The 25,494-nt window shown below is 43.4% G+C and overlaps 1 protein-coding gene across 5 annotated transcripts in view; it reads left to right on the top strand.

Annotated features, from left to right (window-relative positions):
• The window catches only part of EYA2 (EYA transcriptional coactivator and phosphatase 2), a 130,202-nt gene that overhangs the window by 82,566 nt on the left and 22,142 nt on the right, over positions 1-25,494 (top strand). For all 5 annotated transcript variants that reach the window (XM_083446943.1, XM_083446942.1, XM_083446940.1 and 2 more), the window contains exons 7-9: positions 1,048-1,228; positions 5,028-5,152; positions 6,256-6,339. In XM_083446943.1, coding sequence (XP_083303069.1) covers positions 1,048-1,228; positions 5,028-5,152; positions 6,256-6,339 — 390 coding nt within the window. The remainder of the gene's footprint in view (positions 1-1,047; positions 1,229-5,027; positions 5,153-6,255; positions 6,340-25,494) is intronic.

The raw sequence follows: 25,494 nt of genomic DNA, 5'->3' as shown, positions 1-25,494 counted from the left end.
GTCTTGTGGTATATACATAGAACTGATTCACACATAGCATTTGGTTTGGCGCTATGAGAACAAGCCATGCTCTCCATATTCCCCCTCCGCTCCCATGCCCCACTTCAGTAAATTTGTTCCTGGTTTCATCAAACCATAGTTTTCTGGTATATGTGAAATTTGAAATGACAAGCTATGGCTTGAGCTCACTTCCCCAAACCAGGGTTGCAGAAAACAGCAGTCTTGATTTAAGAACATAAGAAGAACCATGCTGGAGAAAGCCATCTAGGGCAGCTCTCTGCTCTATAGCAAACCAGATGCCCATGGGAAATCCCAAGCAGAACCTTAGTGTAACATCACCCTCCAGTAAGTGGCATTCAAAGGCATATTGCTTGATGGGATAAGAGCAAACCATGGTTTGATGAAAGCAGGAAGTAATTCAGTGGAAGGGGATTGGGTTGAGGAGTTGCTTAAGCACCAAGCTTTTATAGCTATAGTGTCGGACCATAGATCTGAGCCACTGTATAATTTTGTCATGTACTGGCTTTGCATTTCACAGGTATATAGCAGGTGTTGATTTTTTTAATGTGCATCCCCTAAAAGTGTTTTAACAACCACCAGGTAGATGGGACTCACTGCTGTATAAATGCAGTGTGCAAGAGGAAAAACAAGTGGGGCAAGACTACATGCTTTTTAAGTGTGCAATAGTTTTCTTTTATCACATTTTCACATTGACTTTGTGGTGCAGCTATTTAGGGGGAAAATGAAGAAGTGCTATTACATTCATGCAGTCCCATGAAGTGGCTTGCTTGATTCCTGGCACTAGATTTTATGAAATAAGCAAGTTACTGTCAGTGCTTCCTGGCAAATGCAGCAAATTCAAAGGTGAACATAGTTCTGCAAAACATAGTTGTGCACAGAAGTGGGGAATACGATAATGGCAAGAATAATGGGGAAATATTTGTAAGCCTGGTTATATTTAGCCTGCAAAGTGCATAGCTCTTAATTAGGTGTGCTGCTTTTCAAACATTTGGAGAATGATTAGCGTTGCTGTCTCTTCTTTCAAAGGAGTATTCTTCATATCCCAGCTTTACCCAAAGCCAATATTCACAGTATTACAGCTCTTCCTACAACTCTTCTTACATGTCTGCAAATAGCATCAGTCCATCAGCTATCCCAACATCGACCTACTCGCTCCAAGAGTCTTCGCACAACATTAACAACAGTCAGAGCACCGAATCACTTTCTGGTAGGTGACTTAAATGATTGGAAAATGCCTCCCCTGTTTAAAATGAACTTACAACTATGTGCAGGGCTTAACTTTTAGCCTGGGTGCAGGATCCTGTTTTTAGGATATTTCAGGACCAGTAAAATATGAGTGGCAATGGCTCAAGGTGAGTGCAGAGTATCTTTATTTTAGTACTAATATAGAAAGCCAGATCTACAAATCTAAGAATACGGGGTGGGGGGTGGGATCCCAAGCCAAACAGTGTAACCTCTAGGCAGGAGCAGTCGGCAGGGTGCGGCCGTGTTCCAGAGCTGCCCTCCTGCCGGTAGGAGGGCAGGAGGGCAGCTCTGGAACACGGTAGGAGGGCAGGAGGGCAGCTCTGGAACTGCTCTACCGGCAGGAGGGCAGCTCTGGAACACGGCCGCACCCTGCCGACTGCTCCTGCCGGTAGAGCCGTCGCTACTTTCTGTGATGGTTGCAGGGCAGGGGTGAAGTCAAGGCTGCTTGAGCACACTGGTGGAGCCCAGCATTGCACCCACACAGCCATAACCTCGTTGCTCCATCCTTGGGCTGCCCAGGTGAGCAGCAGGGATGCTGCTATTGGGAGAGTGGCCCCACAGCACGCCTGTGCTATCTGCTCCTACTTCCAGCTAAGCTTCAGTTGTGATGCTTCTTTTCCCTCAGTCCTTGCAGCATAAACTATACATATGTTTCTGTGGATGAAAATGTATTGGGAGATATGTTTAGATTTCCCGTGTGTTAAAGAAAATACAAGGCTTTCTTATGATATACTTAAACAGTACAATAATAGATTATCAGTGCAGTTGGATTCAGTAGGGCTTGCTCCTAAGTAAATGCAGCTTCAAACAAATACTACTACTACTACTACTAATAATAATAATAATAATAAATAATTATAATAATTTAAAAGTAATGAACTGAAAATAAATAGGCAGTTTAAAATAAAGCCTTTAAAAAAACACATTGCTCTTAACTTAAAAGCTCTCGGAAATAGAACAGATAATAATAACAGGTTGTTCTGTGTCCTAAGCAACAATCATGGTGGTTATTGTCAGGCTCATATCCCAAGGGTGTCACCCAAAAAAAGACCTTCTCCAGTAATCACTTTCCTGGCTTGAAGTGCCAGGGGATCCAGAGAAGAATCTCAGCTGCTGATCTTAACTGAGAGGCAGTTTCATATGGAATAAGTCAGTCCTTCATCTACTCTGAACTCAGATGGTTTAGGACAGGGCTTGAAAAGTAAGAACCATCACTTTAATCTGTGTCTGAAAACACAGTGCAAGTCAATGAAGCTCTTTCGGTATTAGTGCAATAGAGCAAACTTTGTTTTTTGCCATAAGAGTGTGCATATTGGCATCAAATCATTAAAGGTAAAGGTAAAGGGACCCCTGACCATTAGGTCCAGTCGTGACCGACTCTGGGGTTGCGGCGCTCATCTCGCTTTATTGGCCGAGGGAGCCGGCGTACAGCTTCCGGGTCATGTGGCCAGCATGACAAAGCTGCTTCTGGCAAACCAGAGCAGCACACGAAAACGCCGTTTACCTTCCCCCCCGGAGCGGTATCAATTTATCTACTTGCACTTTGATGTGCTTTCGAACTACTAGGTGGGCAGGAGAAGGGACCGAGCAATGGGAGCTCACCCCGTCGCGGGGATTCGAACCACAACTTTTTGATCGGCAAGTCCTAGGCTTTGTGGTTTAACCCACAGCACCACTTGTCAAATCATTAGGGCAGCACAATTGCCCCCCCCCCAAAGGGAAATATAATACTGTATTAATTAGGGGCTCACAATAATGATATTAAATTTAGAAAAGGCTGGTGAAATGTTGAAAGAAGGCTAATAGAAGGGAAATTATTTCACATCTAGAAAGCATTGGTCCCAGTGCAACTGTAGTTAGATGCAACAAGTCAAGATCAGACAGAGAAGAAAGCAAGCCAAGTGCCTGAAACTGAAATTCTGTCATTAAATAGCTGTCTGTAGGAAGAGGGCACATAATCATCATCAACAATAGCAGCAAATACCACTGCTCTCATATTATTTTCTAGAAACAAAACATTTTTTCTTTGCAACCCCTTATAAGTTCTTAGTTTAACAAGCATTCATACTGATTGGGGACCTTTTAAATAAAGCTACAGATAGCAGGCTAAGTAAACAATGAGTTCCATGTTTATTTTATTTCTTTTAAATAAATGCCCTTCCATACTTCTTGAAGTGATCCGTGATCTATTGGAGTGCTTAGTTTTTAACTATCAATTATGGGCTTAAATGTCATCATCTTCCAATGTTCTGTTGGAATGCAGTCAGTATATCACTTCCCCAGCGAAATTTTCATTGGCAGCCTATATCATTTTTATAAAGCACCACGTCATTTGTGGATAATCACTGCATGTACAACCCAAAGTGGGGTTTGCTCACTTAAGGAACAACCCTGCACATCTGTTGTTAGTCAAACAGAAAAAAATATAGTAAATTAAAGCAAAACAAAATGCTAACGCAGATTACTGCAAAATTACTTTGGAGTATTTCCCCCTCGTTAGATTTGATCTTAGCCTGAGATTTCAAAATCCTTCCCATGAAAAAAATGAACCAGATTCCTATTTAAAATGCTACATCTGAATTGCTAGAGGGATTGGAGAGCTGCATATAAAAGGAAAAGAAAATTGAAGTCAGTGGTATTCAAAAAGGTTATATAAAATGTGGTCTCTTGTCAACATTAACATTGTCCACAATAAACACCACTTAAAGACCCAAGGCAAGTAACAATTCTTTGATTATTTCAAAAATTTCGGAACTCTGTTAAGCTGCTTGGCTGAATTAAAACTTCCGTTCTAAGCATGTTTGTTTGAAAAATAAATAAAAGCTCTATTGATTTTAAGTGGAACGTTATTCGAAATTGGGCAAACATTTTCTTCAGACTGTGTTGCAAGCTGTTAAAATTGTGTTACATTTTCATTTTTTGTAACTTTAATTAAAAAATGTAATTCAACTTATAAAATATCCCAGTTTTCATTGATTGAGATGTTGGGGGGCATTCTTTTCTGGGTTAAAATGTGAAACAGGTGTGATGGAATGTTAAAAGGTTTTTGATAATTTTTGCTCTAAAGATGCTTCTAAACCTTTTTTGAAACATTTAATACCTCCTCGGGTGAGATAGATAGATAGATACAGATCTGTAGTGCTGGATTAATTCTGTAAAATAATTTTCTTTTTTTAAAAAAAAAAAAGCGAGTTGTACTACTACAAAAGAGTAATTTTACCCCCTTGGTGTTCTAAAAAAATCTCAGGGCTCCTAATAGCCCTGTCCTTTTGCATTGCTGTATTCAAATGATCAAGATCTGAACAGAATCAGCTGAGATAAGGCAAGAGACTGGGGAATTGGTTTCCCACAATTTAGCAGACAAGCCCTTGTTCCCCTTACTAAGCAACCAAACCAGCAAACGCATCTTTAGCAAGGTGTGTGGCTTCCTGATTTGGTCTGAAGATTTGCTAAACAGGCATAGGCAAACTTGGCCCTCCAGATGTTTTGGGACGACAGCTCCCATCATCCCTGACCACTGGCCCTGTTAGCTAGGGATGATGGGAGTTGTCATCCCAAAACATCTGGAGGGCTGTGTTTGCCTATGCCTGTGCTAAGATGTTAGCAAATACCATGGTGATTTTCTGAAGTATCTTACAATTGTCATTTCTGTTTCTTTGATGATAAGTGGAACACTGTTGTGTAGTTTTTCAACAAGCTCAAGAACCATAACATAGGAAGTTGGCTTTGAGTAGAATTATTTTATATATATATACCTGTAGGTGAATATACAACACCTGTAAAAGACACAGATACAGACAGGCAGCACAGAGGGACGGATGGAAAGCTACGAGGGCGATCGAAAAGAAACAATGATCCCTCCCCATCAGCTGACACCGAAATTGAGGTGAGATGTCTAGAGGGTTTCTTTCACCCCAACTCTATATTGTTTGTATTTTACTAAATCCAGGACAGTAGACCTATTGAAATTAATGGGCCTAGTCAGTTTCATTAGTTTCAATGGCACTACAGCTTACCGACCTGTAACTAGGTTTTTCCCTACTGAAATTAAATAATATAATTACCAGATCACTTGTTTTTAAAATCCTTACTGTTATTTTGACTTATGAGTAGAATATATTTCAAAACGGATTATTGTTACATGTACATCTGGTAGAAAAACTATGCAGATGTAACCTTTCACCCTTACTGTGGTTTCTTGATTCTGTTTTTCTTCATATGATGTAACCCAGGGAGGTTCATAAAATACCCGGTCTGGCTTCAGGTTTGAAGGGACCCTTGGCCAAGTGTCTTCTGTTAGGCTCCCTCTCAACATTGGTGTAATCTTATCTGGCGGCGGCCTATTTTAATTTCCCACAATGCCCTAGAGTGATGCTACATCAGGGGCATTGTGGGAAATCAAAACGGTTGCTTGCTACTGCCACCACCAGGTAAATCTTTGGCAAGGGCCCAAGGCAGACGTCTGTGCTGGCGGATTCAACTGGGTTTCCTGTGGGAAACTCGATGGCACAGCTGATCCCTGCAGAAAGCCAGCTGGATGGCTGGTGACTTCAAGCCCGCTGATTTGAAGTCCCAAAGATAATCAGCTGATTTTGAGGCAATCTCAGGTGATTGACAGGTGGGTGGTCCTGACGCTCCTTTCAAACTTGGGCCATAAGTTGTGAAGGAGATAAGGATCTGGCACACTGTGGCCAGATCAAGTTCCCCAACCTTTATGTAAAAGAAGAGATCTTATGAAGGATTTGTATGATAGGCAGGTGTCATAAGGAGAGAAAATATGGAGCTGTTTTGGGAAGCAACCATCGTTCAGGTGGCTAAGGTGATGGAACTGGATGAGTGAAGATAACAAGAATGTGTTGATGATATATATGTAGTCTAAGATATCTGGAGAGCACTGGTTTGAGGAAGGCTGGATCCCAAACGAATATATTCTTGCAACTAATATGGTACGATTTTTGTCTTCCCCAACCCCTCTGTCTTTCACCTCAGCGTGTTTTTGTGTGGGACTTGGACGAGACGATAATTATTTTTCACTCCTTACTCACGGGAACGTTTGCATCCAGATATGGGAAGGTACTGTGGAATTTGTCTTCTCCCTCCCCCCTCCAACCGCCCCCGTTGCTGCTTGTCCACCCAGAACACATTGAAAATTATAAGGGCGGCTTAATACGCCAGCTTTTCTAGCAGATGTTGCTCATTTTTCTTCAGAATATATTTAATATAACTAAGTCCAGTGGTATTTCCCTCAAACATGTGAAAATTTAATTAACATCCCATCACACGGCCAAGAGACTCAAGTTCTTCAAAAGAGTATTGTTCGACTTCTCCAAAATAGGACAATGAGCTGTTTTTCTTGTCAAGGTTTTTCTCTCTCAAAAAAGAAAAGAAAAACAATTTATTCAGCAGACATGATACAAGAACTCCTGCTTGATCAAGGTACCAATTATTTTAGATAGACACCCCTCTGCCCAGCACCTGGTTGGGGGTTTTCTCAGATAAGGCTTGTGTAAAAGAGACAAACACAAATAGCAGGCTTTGTGTGATGTATGTGGTACTGGACTGTGACATTTCGGACTGCAGGTGTGGTTTGAATGTTTCCTCAAGCTAAAAACCACAGAATCAAACCTCCCTCCAAATTCAAAATTAGCATTTGCAACTAGTCATAAAGCTGTTTGCTGCCTCTTCTATCAGAGGCAGCATGTCTCTAAGGGTGGATGAGTTACCGTATTTTTTGCTCTATAAGACTCACTTTTTCCCTCCTAAAAAGTAAGGGGGAATGTGTGTGCGTCTTATATAACGAATGCAGGCTGCGCAGCTATCCCAGAAGCCAGAACAGCAAGAGGGATTGCTGCTTTCACTGCAACAGCAAGAGGGATCCCTCTTGCTGTTCTGGCTTCTGAGATTCAGAATATTTTTTTTCTTGTTTTCCTCCTCCAAAAACTAGGTGCGTCTTGTGGTCTGGTGCGCAGTGGCGTAGCGTGGGGGGTGCCAGGGGTGCGAGCTGCACCGGGCGCAACATTTGGGGGGGCGCAAGTCCAAAGGGAAGGGACAAGCAATCGAGGCTTGGTTGGGGGGAGGGATCGTCGTCTCCGTTTGGCTGGAGGAAGCGGGAGGGAAAAGAGCCGCGCAGCAGCTGCAGCAGCAGGGAGGAGGGGGTGGAGGAGGAGGAGGTGGAGGAGCAGCAAAGCCGGGAGGAGGAGGGTGGAGGCGCCGCCTGCCTGCCGCAGGATCCAATCCGAGCCTGCTAATCGCTTGCTCAAAGAGGCAAAGGAAGAGGTGGAGGCGGAGCCACTGGCCCGGCAGGGAGGAAAGTTGGAGAGAGCAGCGCGCCTGGGTGCAGCGAGGTTGGGTAGGTGCGTGCGCCCTGGCTGGCTGCCCGCCTCCCAGGCTCAGTGCCTCCATGACCCCTCCAGCGGCGATGGGAGAGATCGGGGGTCTGGGCTTCCGAGATACCCTGGAGTGAAATCCTGCTTCACCTTCTTGGGAGTCCCTCTCTTATGCTTTGGGGGGGGGTAGCAAGGGGGAAGAATAATGATTTCCTCCACCACCAGCCCCAAATTCTATAGTAAGAGAAATTGGGGGCCAAGCCAACTGGGGAAATGGTGAGTCTCTAACTATAGAGCTCAGGTATTTAGGAGCAAGCTGGCTCTGCCCATAGGGAGGAAAAGCACTCTGTGCAAGCTCAGAAAACCCATGCCATGCCACTGCGCGCTCGCACTCGCAGCTCTCTGCCCCTACCTGGCTCACTCACTCTCTCTCACTGCAGTGCTGGCTGTGCGAATCCGATCCGAGCCGCCGGGTCGCCGCCCACTGTGGAGGGGAGAGGGTGCCAGGTGTGCGGTGCGGTGCGGAGAGAGAGTGAGGGACTATCTGGGGGAGGGACAGTGCAGCGGGGGGGGTGCAAATTACTTGCCTTGCCCCTGGTCGCCGCCCACTGTGGAGGGGAGGGTGCCAGGCGTGCGGTGCGGTGCAGAGCGGAGAGAGAGTGAGGGACTATCTGGGGGAGGGACAGTGCAGCGTGGGGGGGGCACAAATTATTTGCCTTGCCCCGGGTGCTGACAACCCACGCTACGCCACTGCTGGTGCGTCTTATAGAGCGAAAAATACGGTATTTATTGAGCATTCATCCTGCTTTGCTTGCAGGAAGCTTACATGGAGGTTAGATTATATCTGGTTGTTATATCTGACTTCTGTTGTCAAAGGTGATTTCCCTCTCAATACCAGTTGCTGGGAATCACAGGTGGGCAGAGTGCTCTTGTGCTCAGGCATCTGGTTGGCCGCTGTGAGAACAGGATGCTGGACTCGATGGGCCACTGGCCTAATTCAGCAAACTCTTCATTCATCCCACACTTTTCAACGCATTTTCCTCTTGTTTTCCAAACTGCGAAAACTGTGATTATTTTAAAAAGTGGATTTGTTGTGCTAAGGTGACAGAGCCCTGTACAAAAATATAGAGTCCAGTTTCAAAACTGTTTGACTTTCATGACTCTGTACCAAGGAACTCTGGGAAACTGGTACTGTGAAAGAGCAGAGACATGAAACGTCGGCCATTTTCTCTCCTCTCCTTCAGGTAGAGAACTGAGCCCTAACTTCATACCAAAACGTAATTTCATTTTTCGTTCCCACCTATCATGTCATATGACATTTCGTCAGAGGTCATGTCAAGTAGCAAAAGATGCATGAATTCACATAACTTTCTCATTTGCAATTATTGTGGAGCAATAATTAATAACCACAACAGACCTCTAAAACAGGTGGTCATCGTTTTATTTGTTTTCTAATTACAGATTCTCTTTTCTCTTTTTCTTTTTTACTGATAGTGACAAATGAATTCAAAACCTCTTTGAGTTAGAACATGCTTAAGTACTTTAATATGGAGTGGAAGAGGCTGTGTTTGCTATTTATTAGATTGAGATGACCAACTTGGCAGTTGTTTGAACAGCCTTGAACACTGCTGCTATGGCTGTGGGAATATAATTTGACATCATTTTATGATTCTACCAGCTGGGCTTGTTTTATGATGGTTATAACAAGCCGGATGTATAATTAGCAAGATGGATTTATTGTCTGCCTTTAGATGTGGGCAAATGTAAAAAGTCCTAAAACATTGTTCATCATGTAGAAACCTGCTAAAGTGTTTGGAAGGTTTCTGGTATCTCCTTGTGAAAGGAAAGTCCATGTGATTGAAGAGGAAACTCTATACTAGTGCCTTTTAGCGCTCCTGAGGCATTTGACAACCAGCAGGAAGCAGAATTTAAATGGTGATTCCTCACAACACTTAATATAGCACTGCACTGTGGTCAATATTGTTCTATAATGTTTGCTCAGAATTGAGCCTAGTTTTCATCAAAGGTGCTCTGTAAGTATAATTAGAATCTTTCTCTCTGTGGCCTTTGCCTCTGTACAGTGGTGCCCCGCAAGACGAATGCCTCGCAAGACGGAAAACCTGCTAGACGAAAGGGTTTTCCGTTTTGGAGGTGCTTCGCAGGACGAATTTGCGAAAATGTCTTGCGATTCCTGGGGGGTTTTTTTCACTCCCCACCCCCTTTTTCTAAGGCACTAAGCTGCTAATAGCCTTTTAGCAGCTAATCCGCTAATCCCTTAAACCTTTAATAGCCGCTAATAGCCGCTAAACCGCTAATAGCGATAATCCGCTAATCCGCTAATGGGCTTGCTTCGCAAGACGAAAAAACTGCTAGACGAAGAGACTCACGGAACGGATTCTTTTCGTCTTGCGAGGCACCACTGTATTAGCTTCCTGTTCAGGATGGCAACAGCAATTGATGAATTGTACCTGAATCAGTCAGATTATGTCCCTTGCTGGGGAGGGGGTGCTTCAGTTGCAAGTTTCATTCCCATCTGAAGGCAGCCCTGTTTAGGGAAGTTTTTAATGTGTGACATTTTAATGTATTTTTAATCTTTGTTGGAAGCCGCCCAGAGTGGCTAGGGAAACCAAGCCAGATGGGCAGGGTACAAATAATAAATTATTATTATTATTAGTAGTAGTAGTAGCAGTAGTAGTATTGGCCTGTGTGCATGTGCAGAAAAGCATTACTTTGCAACTTAAAAAAGAAGATGAAGAGATCAATATTTAAAGTGCCCCCTGTTGTCCACAGGAAATGGGAACTGACTGACGATGAGGCAAATCATCTTCTTCTTTGGCCATCACTCATAGCCGAGTGAGATTGTCTTTCATAAACACGGTTTTAACAATGAGTCTATAAGTCACTGTGGAGGCCAATTCTGGATCCACACGTCCTTCCACAATGGGGACATTGGTTTCTGGGTGGGAGTTGATCACAGTGTGGATTTCCCAAGCGTGCCATCCTCTTAGCACGTTTCTCCCTTGTGTCCTGAGTTTGAGTGTCTTCACAGCCCATGACACATTTCGTAAAGGCTGTTCTCCAACTGGAGCGCTCGTAGGCCAGTGTTTTCCAGTTGTCAGTGTTTATACTAAATATTTTTTTTTTAGATTTGCCTTGTAAAGGTACCCCTGCCCGTACGGGCCAGTCTTGACAGACTCTAGGGTTGTGTGCCCATCTCACTCAAGAGGCCGGGGGCCAGCCCTGTCCAGAGACACTTCCGGGTCATGTGGCCAGCGTGACATCGCTGCTCTGGCGAGCCAGAGCTGCACACGGAATGCCGTTTACCTTCCCGCTAGTAAGCGGTCCCTATTTATCTACTTGCACCCGGGGGTGCTTTCGAACTGCTAGGTTGGCAGGCGCTGGGACCGAGCAACAGGAACGAACCACACCGCGGGGATTCGAACCACCGACCTTTCGATCGGCAAGCCCTAGGCACTGAGGCTTTTACCCACAGCGCCACCCGCGTCCCCTAGATTTGCCTTGAGACAGTCTTTAAACCTCTTTTGTTGACCACCAGCATTACGCTTTCCATTTTTAAGTTCAGAATAGAGTAGTTGCTTTGGAAGACGATCATCAGGCATCTGCACAACATGACCAGTCCACCGAAGTTGATGTTGAAGAACATCAACACTGGTGATCTTTGCTTCTTCCAGTACACTGATATTACTTCGCCTTTCTTCCCAAGTGATGTGTAAAAATTTTTGGAGACACCGTTGGTGGAATCTTTTGAGGAGTTGGAGATGGTGTTTATAAGTGGTCCATGTTTCACAAGCATATAGTAAGGTTGGTAGTACAACAGCTTTGTAAACAAGCATTTTGGTTTCCCTGCCAATGTCCCTGTCCTCAAACACTCTGCACTTCAATCGAGAGAACGCCACACTCGCAGCGCTCAGTCAATGCTGGATTTCGACATCAATGTTGGCCCTTGTGGAAAGATAACTGCCTAGGTAGGAGAAGTGATCAACATTTTCCAACGTTACACCATTGAGTTGGATTTGTGGTTCTCCAGAGGGGTTATTTTGTACTTGTTGGTGCAGCATTTTGGTTTTTTGGCTGTTGAGTGATAGGCCAGGCTTTTCATAAGCTTCTGCAAAGATATTTAGGATGGTTTGGAGGTCATCTTCTAAGCATGCGCACACTACGTTGTCATCAGCATACTGAAGCTCTATGACGGAAGTTACGGTAACCTTACTCTTTGCTTTCAGCCTGCTCAGATTGAAGAGCTTTCCATCTGTTCAATATATGATTTCTACTCCTGTGGGGAGTTTCCCTTCGACAAAGTGTAGGATCATGGCAATGAAAATAATGAATAGAGTTTGGGGCAATAACACAACCCTGTTTAACACCTGATCCCACTGTGAATGGTTCACTTTGAGAGCCATTGTTATCTGCGATTGTTGGTGTCATATTATCATGGAGGAGCCGATTGATGTTTACAAATTTATCTCAGCAGCCAATTTTCAGAAGGACAGTCCACAGGGCACTACGATTTACAGTGTCGAAAGCCTTAGTCAGGTCAATAAACGCCATATACAGGGGTTGGTTTTGCTCTCTGCATTTTTCTTGAAGCTGTCGAGCAGTGGAAATCATGTCCACTATCCCCCTAGAAGGCCGAAAACCATTTTGGAATTCAGGAAGGGTCACCTCGGATATAGTTAAGAGATGGTTTGCCAAGATCCTTGCAAGAAATTTGCCTGCCACAGCTAATAGAGAGATGCCTGGATATTTTCCACAATCAGTTCTTTCGCCTTTTTTTAAAGAGATTTGGCATTCCTAAAGTCTGCTGGGACCTCTTCTCTTTCCCAGAGTACAGTGGTACCTCAGTTTAAGAACAGTCCTGTTTACAAATGATTCGGTTTATGAACTCCGCAAAACCAGAAGTAGTGTTCCAGTTTGCAAACTTTACCTCTGTCTAAGAACGGAATCCAAATGGTGGAAGGACAGTGATGGCAGGAGGCCTCATTAGGGGAAGCGTGCCAAACGGTTTCGGTTTAAGAACGGACTTCCAGAACGGATTAAGTTTGTAAACCATGGTACCGCTGTACCACATTCTTGCTAAATTGGATGGATAGGCTGCCACTGCAGTGGCATTGTATGTGAGGGAAATTGCCACCAATCGGGTCTGGAAAAACGATGGGGACAAAACTGAAAACATTGGAATGCAATAGATTGGCTGTAACGTTGTCTAGATTTTCTGTAAAATGTGAATTAACAAAGGATAGCAATTCCAACTGAAGCAGCTGGTGTGGAAGGAACCTTTGCCTAATTCAATCAGCACAACAGTTCCTAATCATGGCACTGTCCTTATTTTTTTCCCTTGGGGACTAATCTACTGATTACCATTGCTGATTTGCGGTTGAACAATTTAAGAATTCTGCGTCCTTCAGCATCTGCCAGTAGAACCTTTGAACCTGTCGTTTTCATGAGCACATGATACTTCACAAAGTAGTCTTGTCTTTGGTCTCACAGTGTAAAAAGATGGTCTAGAGGAAATGGCTATGCTAAGAGGATAACTATATTTATAAAGTAATGCTGCAATCCTGTGCTTACTTATCTGAGAGAAAGCCACACTGAACACAGTGAGAATTCTGAGTAGACATGTATTGGATTGCACTGTCAGATTCCATAGGCAAAGGTTAAATATAAGTGTGTCTCTCTCATTATTTGCCAAACCATCCCTTGAAATCCACTCCAACAGTCCAGATCATACTTTAATCTACAGCCATGGTTTGTTCCATGGTGACTCATAGCAGGGCCTTCTCTGTTATGGCACCATGGCTGTAGAATTCTCTTCTACTAGAAGTGTATTTGTGTCCCCCTCCCCCCATTTCCATCCTTTGGATGACTGATAAATACATATTTGTTCTTTTTGGCACTGGGGGCTGATGCAGTAGTTGGTCAGCTGTGTTCGTTGTGAGTCATGTGCTGCTGGAATTTTGTGAGCTTTGATAATTTTATTGTTTCAGTGTTTATGTTTAAAACATTGTATTTTATTGTAGTTTTTGTACATGGAAGTTCCCAGGAGCTTTGAAGGGAGGATGGTCTAATAATCATTGTTCTTGTTGCTGTTATTACAATGATAAATATTATTTTTATCGTCATTATTTTAACGTCTTGGGATATAGTTGGAAGGAAAATCTTACGCGAAAGAATGACACCGAAAAACCATTTTGCAGTGGGGTTTTCCTGCACAAATTATTGCATTAGCTTACTTTCCCTTGACCAAGTTCAAGTAATCCTAGTTGTGTTAGCTCTAATCTTTTTTGTAGTCAGTAGGTTTCCCATGCAAATCTTGCAACATAATCCATCATTAATTACCCATGACAGGCATTAATTCCACAATCACAAAACCTGTATAGAACCAAATCTCTGTACAAGTGAGGTGAGCAGTTCCAGCTTTTTTTCTTTTCTTCCTGTTATGGCTTTCGGGTAAAAACAGGTGGGCTAAAAACATGAAATTACATCATGCTAATGCCCTTTATTGCTAAGAAGGTGAAGGAATGTCAGCAGAAGAGGAGACACAATGGGGCCAAAACTCACTGCTTCCATTTAAGGGAGGTAGATCACCCTACCAGATTTGGATAATAACTTTGAAGCCTGGGGATGCCTGTTTAATTGCCGTCATACAATTCTGAAGCCAATCTCTGTATTCACATTAGTTTGTTCAGCCATTCTGAACTTTGCAGCTCACATTTCAGGTATTTCATTTCAGGTGATCCACAGTCACAACGCATGTCAACGCTGTGTTGAGAATTGGCGGGGGAGGGACACATCCACAAAGTAAACAAAGGCCATGAAAATAGTAATTATTATTTTTTTATTATTATTAAATGTCTATGCCACCCTTCATCTCGGCAGTTTACATGATAAAAGCACATAATTAGAACTCAGTCGCTGTATTCACCTGCAGACTATTGGTTCAGTTAGTCTTTCCCAAGCTGGAAACGTCTACATGTTTTGGACCAGGCATAGGCAAAGTCGGCCCTCCAGATGTTTTGGGACTACAACTTCCATCATCCCTGACCACTGGTCCTGTTAGCTAGGGATGATGGGAGTTGTAGTCCCAAAACATCTGGAGGGCCGACTTTGCCTAAGCCTGTTTTGGACTATAAAACATCATCCTTAACCATTTACCATGCTATTTGTGGCTGATGGGTCTTGCGGTCCAAAATATCTGGAGGGCACCCGGTTGGTAAGTCTAGGTTAAGTGATCTTGCCAATACTGCGGACCCTGGGCAAGGTCTGAGGGGGTAGAACCCATAATGGAACTAGGCAAGGCCCAGTGGTTATGTGTTAGATCCAGGGGCAGAGCTCAGTACAGAAGCTGTTTATTCACCTCAGGTGGGCAGTAGGGGTGGAGAACCTCTTGGCTGCTAGGCTGTGTGCACTAGTTCCTTGTGGAGAACAAGCAGGCATACTCAGTCCATGCAGAAAGCAGGAATGACTTCACAGTGCATCTGCTGATGCATGGAAAGGTTGAATCTGCTCTTTTCAACTTATTCAACTTTGGCTTATTCAGCTTGTGGTGGTCCCATGGAATTGTCTGCTTGCTTAATGGAGTTGGCTCACTTACACCTAATAGATACAGTGTGTAAGTTGTTTGCGCAAGTGTAGTCCAATGCACCTGATACCCAGCAAAATTACAGGGATGAAAATCAACTGTTTATCATGTTTTATCGCATGCGCATTACATGCAGTGAGCATAAGCAAAGGGCAGGATGTGCAGGCCCTATCCTTAGCACACCAGCTATATGTAGGGTTAAACCACAGAGCCTAGGACTTGCCAATCAGAAAGTCGGTGGTTCGAATCCCCACGACGGGGTGAGCTCCCATTGCTCAGTCCTTTCTCCTGCCAACCTAGCAGTTTGAAAGCATACCAGTGCAAGTAGATAAATAGGTACCGCTCTGGCGGGAAGGTAAACGGCATTTCCGTGCGCTGGTCTGGTTCGCCAGAAGCGGCTTGGTCATGCTGGCCACATAACCCGGAAGCTGTATGCCGGCTCCCTCGGCCAATAAAGCGAGATGAGCGTTGCAACCCCAGAGTTGTCTGCGACTGGACCTAATGGTCAGGGGTCCCTTTACCGTTTTATATGTAGGTAAGGACAGAGTTTACATTAGCCCTATTGAGGCATGATCCTTCTCTTGCTAACTAGCTCGGCCCTCTCTTTCATTTCCCCATCGCCTGCTCTGCCACCCTCCACACACTGAGGAGCAAAGATATGTAGTGGCAAGTTTTGCGTTATGCATGGGGACTCCGCACATGATTTAGAACCCTAATGTCCAGCACATGGAGGGTAGTCAGGCAACAGGGACAGGATAAAGGGAGAGAAGTCAGCTAGCACAGCCCCCTTACTATATATGAAGAATGTCTGAATAGGGCTATTATGAGCAACAAATCTCCTAAACGCTCTCCTAACTTCAGGTCTTCTTATGGTATTCTCAAGCTTGAACAGAACAGAGTTCAATTGTGTATTAATTATTTCAAGGGGGGGGGGGACTTCTATCAGAATAGAACTTTAGTTTATCATATGGTTGCAGTAGTCACATTAATTTCCCTTAAAATTAGTATCTTCTTTGAAATGGAATCATGTTGATTCATGGTTCTGCTGGCTAGCCCGATGATGCTTTTTATCATTCTCTGCACTGTCAAAAAGAAAGAAAGAAAGAAAGAAAGAAAGAAAGAAAGAAAGAAAGAAAGAAAGAAAGAACTTGTTTTATTTTTTAGCACTGCAAAATTAAATGTAGAAGTTCAAATCTACTTGCTTTGCAAATATTTTTGTTGTTGTTGGTTTGTGAAAATCTGTATTGTGAGGGTTCAACTCAGATACATAGACTTTCCCCTTGAGCTCTATTAGCTAATTCAGAATGGCATGTATTCTTTGCTTTGTTTGAGAATTGGCCTAATAAGTATGTACCGTTGCTGCTGCTGTTCAGACATCTAAGAGTTCTCCATTCCTTTGACAAACATAAGCCAAAGTGCTTAAGGACATCTGTTTATTTTATTTCTATAATGAGAAAACCTTCCATCTTCTTCCTGGTTCAGCTGTGTTTATTTACATTTTGTTACTCATATGGGCTGGGCACCTTGGGATATTAAAAACCCGCCGTGGCCTTTTAGCAGGCATCCCTCTTTAAAAAGCAAGAAGGGGGAAAAGAGGGGAAAGTGGAGAAAAGGCAGAATAAGCCCTTCCTAAGGAAAACACAGCCCTTTAGAATTCTATAAAATAGATTTTCAAAACAAATACGCTGTAATTCGCTCAGTAGATGGTGGATTAACTCAAGATGAATACAATTTGGGAAGGATTTTCTGAGGAAGTAGGAAATATTTTGCTTAACCTACTAGAGGCTGAATCTTGTGTTCAGTGCCCTTTTAGGTTAAATAATAAAAGCATTCAGTCATTGTAGGCAATCTTAAGACTGTTTTAGACGTGCCACTATATCGTTTGTTAGTGGAGCTGTGCAAGGCAGCTAGTGTTTTCAGCAGCTTTGGATTGTGTTTAAAGAGAAAAAACAAGGGGAAGTTTGAGTGTGCTGAAGTTCTCATGGTTTGACATGACTGTAGGGAGTACAAACCACTGGTGTTAGAAAAGCTGTTACGTCTATACTAACTGGAATCTTCTAAATGCTCAGCCCAGGTGTACATCACACCATAGAGTTTCTGATTTGCACCTCTCCTCTTTCTTGTGCCATGTCCAGTCCCCAGCTTACAGGATGGCCAAATGTCCTATTTTACAGAGGATAGCCCTCTATTTGAAAGCATCCACTATTTGAAGGACTGTCAAGTCCAGCTGAACAACAAATAACCATAAGAAGAGAGAGAAGGGACCTTAAGGTTGCCCACTGACAGTCACCAGCTGGAAAAGCAGCCTGGGCAGTCAGATCTGACTATATTTGAACCTCTAGTAGCCATTAATGGAGTTATGGGAAAGTATTAGTGAATGCTTATAAGAAAAGCTGTGTAAAGCGACCCATGTTTTTAGTTTTATATTGACACAAATTATTACCTAAGGTGATTTTAAAAAATAAAATAAGAGAAGAATGAAGCAATAGGTTTTGAGGAAAGTTATAATGGAGTTCCGGAGTTGGGAAAAAATGTTCCCCTCTGCTGCTTGCTTAACTACTAAGCCATGTTAATTTATATGTGTATTCTTTCTCAGCAAGGCATGAAACTCAGCAACCAAAGAATAGATTATAACTTGCCCTCGTTCAGGCATGTGGCTCAGCCTTTTCTCCCTCCCTCTTGCTCTCTCCCCTTTTCACAAGCTCTGCTTCTTTTTTTCTAGTTAATACAAGCAAACAAACTAGTCCCATTTCCAAGCATTTCCAAGTAATTAAACCAAATTAAAACCATTAAACTCTTTCTTTACTGACAACTTCATTATTAACAGCTAACCGCAAAGATGAGATTTAACTTGGAAGGCCCTCAATTGCATACTAATCTGCCTTTCACCTCTGGCTGACACCTCCAAAAGATAACCCCCCCCCCCTCTTTCCCTTTAGAATAGAAGTCTGACAAATACACTTAATTAATGCTTTCTTCCTGGTGGAAAAGTCATTATTTGTTCACTGCATAAGCAAGTACTTGGCAGGAGCTTAGGAAGTCTGATAGTTTCTATAAAAGAGGAGTTTGTGTATGTGGTGGGGGGGGAGGAGAGATTTTGTGCAGTGCGCTCCTTCTTTTTGAAAAAGCAAAACGTAGATAGAGATGTAGAAACACATTACGCAAACACTTGGAATGTCAGTTGAATTGGCACATAGGTAAAATGGAAGGGCACTCATTCTCTGCCCTTTCACTAATGGCATGCAAGTCTTAACAGTTTACCAGTTAAGACGTAAGTCTGGGACTTTGAGTAATTTGGAACCAGAAACTGAAGTAAGAAAGAGTGACTTGCGCTTGAGAGATTGCCAAAGATAAGTCGGTCTCCAACTTCCCTTACATTTTCAGCAACAGCTACAGGAGATGAGGGGAACTGAATGCGGAGGACCTGCCAAGTGGATCAGGAGTAGCTGCAGGTGGTTAAAAAAAAATGCAATGTGTGGCTTAGTGCGCACTTCAAAAACAAGTATAAGCAAATGTTTGTTTTTTTAATGAAAGTAAACTAAAAGCCACGGCATCAGAGGCTGAACTCTGTATTTTCGGAAATACAGGGGCATCTACCCCTGAAGCTTCACACTCAAGCTCTCCCCATATAAATAATTGCACATTAAAGTCCAGCAATGTGAAACATGCACCCTGACAAATTCATGTACAGTGGTACCTCGGGTTACAGACGTTTCAGGTTACAGACTCCGCTAACCCAGAAATAGTACCTCAGGTTAAGAACTTTGCTTCAGGATAAGAAGGTTCTTAACCCGAGGTACCACTGTACAAAACACATGCGTTCTTCAGTTCACATGTTCTTCAGTTCACACACAGGTACTTATTTCATAGAGACAGACATAAGAAATTTCCTCCTTCTTTGTATGAGGAAAGTGTATGGCTACAACCACCCTGTGGTACAGCCAATATCCTTTCCCCCTAAGATAAAAGCCAGGGGAACTTGAGAGATATTGTCATTCAAGCTAGCGTTGTGTATGCACACATGTACACAACACTTTACAGAAGTCGAAGTGTAAGAAGAAACCTGTGAATGCAAGCGCCTCAAACTAATAAGAATAGCAGCTGCTAATATGGTGCCCTCTCTATGTTGCTGGACTCTTCATTCCCAGCAGGCCTAGCTAACATGCCCAATGGCTGGAGATGATGGTAGCTGGATTCCAGCAAAATATTGGCCCACTCCTGAATAAGAGTAATAACCAGTGCCAAAATATTGGCACGCCTGGTGCTTTTAGTTGGGCAGAAGCCTGCTAATTCTGTTCCTCCCACAAACGTGGCCTGCACACCCATCCAAAGATTAGCATTTGAGATAGATTTGCAATGTGCTTGCTGGATGTTGGAGCAACTCCATCTCAACTGTCAGTTGGGAGAGGCTGTGGCTCAGAGGTAGGGTAGTTGCTTTGCTTTAACCAAAATTGGCTTGATTTCAGGTTGTTGTTTTTTTTCCAGTTAAAAGGCTCTTGAGCTGCATACCTAGGAAAAGTCTGTGTTTGAGGCCCTGGAGAGTCACTGCCAGTCAAAGTTGACAATACTGAGCTAGGTGGACCAGTGATAAGGCTCGGAGTATGGCAGGTTTGTGCATTCAGTTGTTGAAAAGGAACACACAGAAAAATTAGAAGGTTGGGTTGGAGCAGTGATTTTTCTAACAGTGTTGCAGGGACGTGTTTATCTGGGGCTCCCCAGTTAGAAGACCAGTAATAACAAGATTTTTTTGAAAAGCCAATTGCCGTTAGCAAAGTGTAACCATAGGAAGGTGCTGAGTGTTGTTCTAGGACCCACCCTAGACTCAGAGAAGCCTAGAATACACAGAAGAGGCCTGCAGGATCAGTTTGATGATGCATCAAGTCCAGCATCCTTTTCCCTTCAGTGACCAAATAACTGCTCCTAGGAAGCCCACAAGCAGGGCATGAATGCAATAGTCTTCCCATAATCCATTGCAAGATGCAGCGGTTTCATGGTAGACAAGGGGAGGGCAGGGTTCTTCACTAAACTATTCAATACAGAAAGCAGTTGCTTGATATAGAAACTTTAGAAGCCAATGGAATTGGGAAAGTGAAAACCAATAGAAGAGTGTTTTCCCTTCCCCAATACCTATTGGGTTTAGATGTGAAGACATGGAAGAGGAATAAAAAAAACACCACACTTTAGGATGATAAGCTGGGTGGTGGTGCCATACCTGTGAGCCTCTGTCAGCTAGAGAGAAGTAATTCTGCCTGTTCCTTTCCCTCCACAAGCTGATTCACATAGTCACCATTTCTTGACTTTTACGTTTCACATTGGTGTTTATAAAGCTACTGTGGAACGATAGGAAGGAACAGCCTTCTCTAACCAGGTACATCCTAGCTATTTTGGAATGATGAGGATTTTAGTTCAATGCATCTGGAGGTTGGAGATAGCAGGGATGGAGAACTGGGCGCTGATCTGGGAGACACCCTGGCTCAGGTCCCTGGGGGTCCATTGGGTGGCCTTGGGCAATAATATTTATATACTTCCCTTCCAAGAAGATCTTGAGTGGCATTTCAGCATTACGGCAACCCTAAGTTATAGACTAGGCTGAGATTAATTGCCATTTGCCCAAGGTCTTGTGAGCTTCAGAGCTGAAAAGGGATTTGCATGCTTGTTTCCCTTATCTGAGCTGAATGATTTACCATACCGGTGTAGCATCATCTTCATCTTACATCCTTCCTCTGGAAAATGAGAATAATAATGGGGAATGTTATGGGAATGAATACACCAGAGGTTGCACAACATGTTACATAATTGGTGGTAGCAGCCGCAGTATTTAACTTATGGGTGTTCTAGCACATATGCACTTAGGTTTCATCCTGCTTCAACCTACCTTGGGTTATTCAAGATGTACCGTTTTGCCGTCAGAACATGCATTGGAACGCTTTCAAGAGTTGATGCAATGCTTTGTTCCCACAGTTGGCCTGACCAATCAGGGCCAAATATTCAGTGTTCTATAAATGTGCCACCTGTAAAGCGGCTGGTGGAACTTAGCCAACTACTGACATCGTGTTCCACATTTCCCAGTCCCCACTCCACATCACTGACTGCCATCCTCAGAGGGTGGGGAAAACACCAAGCATCAGGAAGTTTGTAAGCTCTACTAGCCATTACAGAAGGGAGGATGGAGTTAAACATAAATGCTTTCGGTACAAGATGTGTATTTTTATTGGAACATGTTGTTTGGCTCTCAGTTGCAGCAGTGAGAAAAAGATGGCCCAATCTGTCATAAAAAAGCTGCCTTATTCTGAGAAGTTGGTCCACCTAGCTGTCAGGCTTTGGAGAAATGGCTTCCTCCCTCCCTTTGGCCATGGATAAGCAGAACAAAGCGAGAATAGTCTCTTACCAGTTAAAGATATTTTTGATGTTCACAGCAAAATAACAAAGACTCTATTCTTGGAGGAAAGGTGCTGCCAATTAAGGTTTCCACTCACTTCCCCCCGAGCCACCCCCGTCACTTCCTTTGTCTGGCAACCTGATCTCGCAACCATTGGGCCTTCTGTGTAGCTACCTTATCTGCTCTCCATGATCTTAGACTGATCGGTTGGACACTTTCCAGTGAAAGGGAGTCTGCTAATTCTCTCCCTCCCTGTTCTTCTTCGTCTAGCTGTTCCCCACTCAGTTCTGCCCAGCTGTTCTGAACTATGTCCCTCTGCAAACCACTACTCCAAATCTATACCGCTCCACTGCTCCTGGGCAGCTTCAGGATTCTGGTCAGAAGCAGGGGGATGGGGATGGGGAGGTCCCGCCCATTCCTCATCAGAGTAGCTCTCCTCAGCCTGGACACTAGCTAAGCACTGCCTTCACTGATTAGCACCGGTTCTCTAGGGTTTCAGACAAGGTTCTCTTCCAGCTCCACCTGGACATATGGGGGATTGAACCCAGGACCTTCTGGATGCAGAGCAGATGTTCTACCACTGAGCTATGACCCTTCCCCATAGCCCTGTCTGAAAGATGAGACCAAACATGGATGCTAAGCCAAGTTTAGCTTGCTTGGTGGATTCTGCACTTATACACACACACACACACACACACACACACACACACACTGTTGCCCCGATTCTGCACCTGGGTGATCAAGTTTTGATTGGCATGCATATATTGAGTTTTAATTTAAGCCACTAATTACGAATTACAGAACGTCCTCCTCCCTCTTACACTTGATATAGGAAAATTCCCATGTAAATATATTTATTCAGTCTGAGAAAGGTTATGAAAGAAAATCAAACTAAATTCAATAGAGACGACTTAAAACAAATTTACAAGAACATTTTGATAGAAGTGCCTGTGGTGATGTAATAAATTATAAAGAAATGGTGTGTTGGGACCAAAGAATAGCTGGAAAAGCAAAAGGAAATTAAAATAAAAAGCTCCCCAGTGCAGGTCCGGTATGAAGGTAATGAAAAAGAAGCTTAAAAGGCAAACTAACAATAGATGTAATGATATGAAGTCTTGGGTTTAATAGGAGAGAAGTAAGAAAACTTTTTTTTGTGAGTTGTTTCCTTAGTCTGAAGAAGAATGTAGACTTTCCTTGTAGGATTTCCTCCATAGTTGAAAGCTATTTAGCAAGCCCAGCTTTTCTTTAAATAAAAATGTTGCTAGCCCTCAAGGCCATGGAAAGAAGTTTATAAACATGATGGGAGAAATGCTAAAGAATAATCCTTAACCTCTTGACCAGCTTTCCTATTCTTTTGTGGACATTCATGAGGTCTAAAACATGAGATGTGCCACCACCTGCTTATTTTCATACCGTCATTAAAGGCAAAGGGACCCCTGATCATTAGGTCCAGTCGTGACCGACTCTGGGGTTGCGGCGCTCATCTCACTTTATTGGCCGAGGGAGCCGGTGTACAGCTTCCGGGTCATGTGGCCAGCATGACTAAGCCGCTTCTGGCGAACCAGAGCAGCGCACGGAAATGCCGTTTACCTTCCCTCCGGAGCGGTACCTATTTATCTACTTGCACTTTGACGTGCTTTTGAACTGCTAGGTTGGCAGGAGCAGGGACCGAGCAACGGGAGCTCACCCCGTCGCGGGGATTCGAACCACCGACCTTCCGATCGGCAAGTCCTAGTCTCTGTGGTTTAACCCACAGCACCACCCGTGTCCCTTCTATACCGTCATTAGGGACACCTTAATGTTGAATAGGACGCCTTAACCTCAAGAAAACAAAAACACAAGCCTAGCAGAATCAAGGGAAATAATTAAACAAAAACTTGGGTAGCCACATGGGCAGAGCAAGCGTAGGTAGGCAGAGTACCAAAGTTATGAGAAAAGTTGAGAGTACAGTGGTGCCTCGCAAGACGAAAAGAATCCGTTCCGCGAGTCTTTTCGTCTTGCGGTTTTTCGTCTTGTGAAGCAAGCCCATTGACGGATTAGCGCTATTAGCGCTATTGACATTTTAAGGGCTAAAAACGGCTTTTTAAGGCTTAAGGGATTAGCGGTTTTGCTGCTAAAATGCTTTTAGCAGCTTAGCGATTCAGAAAAAGGGGTTTTGGAGCGGAAAACCCCCCTGAAAATTTTCGTCAATTTTCATCTTGCGAAGCAAGCCCATAGGGAAATTCGTCTTGCGAAGCGCCTCTGCAGACGGAAAACCCTTTCGTCTTGCGGGTTTTCCGTCTTGCGAGGCACCACTGTACTTCAGGATATCAGAATTCAACTATATCTTATTCAATTATATAATTTCACTAGCAAAAGCCAGGATTCCCTCTAGTGCAACAGGAAACTTGGGGCTGTGGGTTTGATCCCCACGTTGGGCAAGAGATTCCTGCATTGCAAGGGGGGGGCCTCAGAACAGATGTGGAGAGATTCGAGAGGGGGAGAAGGTTCTGCTGTGCAAGGAAAATCCTTGCAACTGACAGATCCTCAGCCTTATCACTGTGTTGAATACAATCTCTACTTGGCACAAAACGTCTAAAAATTGTAAGTGTGAACACTGAAAATAGACTATTACTTTTCGCCAAAAGCTTGAATATTGTGGGTAGAGTTTTCTCTTTAAAAAATAACCTAGTTCCAAGCATGTTTTCTGTTCAAGGCATTTTTAAGATGCTGCTGCCGCCTCCAAACATACAAGGAATGTGCAAGTTAACTCATAATCAAACACGCTGCTGAAATCTTCCAGCTGCAATAATTCTCCTTGGAAAATATCTACCCCTTTAATAGAGAGACACAAGACCCTTTAAATAAATTTTAATCATGCATTCAGTGAAGTGACATGGCCCTATAGTGGCAGGCTCAGCCCCTGTTTCATATACAGTTAATTCATAGAGCATGGGTAGGCGAACTAAGGCATGGGGGCCGGATCCAGCCCAATCGCCTTCTCAATCCGGCCCACAGACAGTCTGGGAATCGGCGTGTTTTTACATGAGTAGAATGTGTCCTTTTATTTAAAATGCATCTCTGGGTTATTTGTGGGGCATAGGAATTTGTTCATATTTTTCCCCCAAAAAATATAGTCCGGCCCCCCACAAGGTTTGAGGGACAGTGGACCGGCCCCCTGCTGAAAAAGTTTGCTGACCCCTGTCATAGAGTATCTGCAGAGAACCCCGCTGCATACAGCTGCATGCACTGAAGTCTCCCCATGTAGTCAGAGACTTTGTACACATCACTTGCTTAAAATGCAGCCAGATAATTATTTTTCTCCATTCAGATCGAAGCCGGTTTGGGGGAGAACGCATCAAAATGCAGCATTTTCCCAAGAAAAGAAACAGGATATATGTGGATTGTGGCTAACATCATGTGCAGGCTGCTTTTCAAACCAATCAACAGAAATCCCAGAGAGAGAGAGAGAGAGAGAGAGAGAGAGAGAGAGAGAGAGAGGACTATGCCCTCTATGACAGATCAGATCAGATAAACTAATAAAATATTTAGGCATGGGGCTTCACAAGGTTTAGCTAACAAGCATCTGAATCTCTTTCTGTCCGTTAACGCTGATACATTTCCCTTTTTGCCTCCAATGCAAGAATGAGAAGATGTGGTTGGTTCTCTTTTTATTATTTTATAATTTTATTGAGCTATTTGAAATAATACATATATTTTGTTTAAAATAACCTTCGTTAAAAAAACAGAAGCCTTCCTATTAGGAATTATAGGAAGAGAAATACCAAAATAAAAATAATTTCATGTATGCAACTGTGGCTGCACAAATATTGATAGCCTAATGCTGGAAAGAGGAAAAAATTCCCACAAAAAAAAGATTGGTAAATTAAGTTAATGGAATATGCAGAGATGGCCAAACTAACTGGTAGACTTAGAAATCAGGA

This window comes from Podarcis tiliguerta, assembly GCF_965153285.1.
Source record: "Podarcis tiliguerta genome assembly, chromosome: 6".
Classification (NCBI taxonomy): Eukaryota; Metazoa; Chordata; class Lepidosauria; order Squamata; family Lacertidae; genus Podarcis; species Podarcis tiliguerta.
The sequence above is the reverse complement of the archived record's forward strand: the minus strand, read 5'-3'. Positions and strand labels throughout refer to the sequence as shown.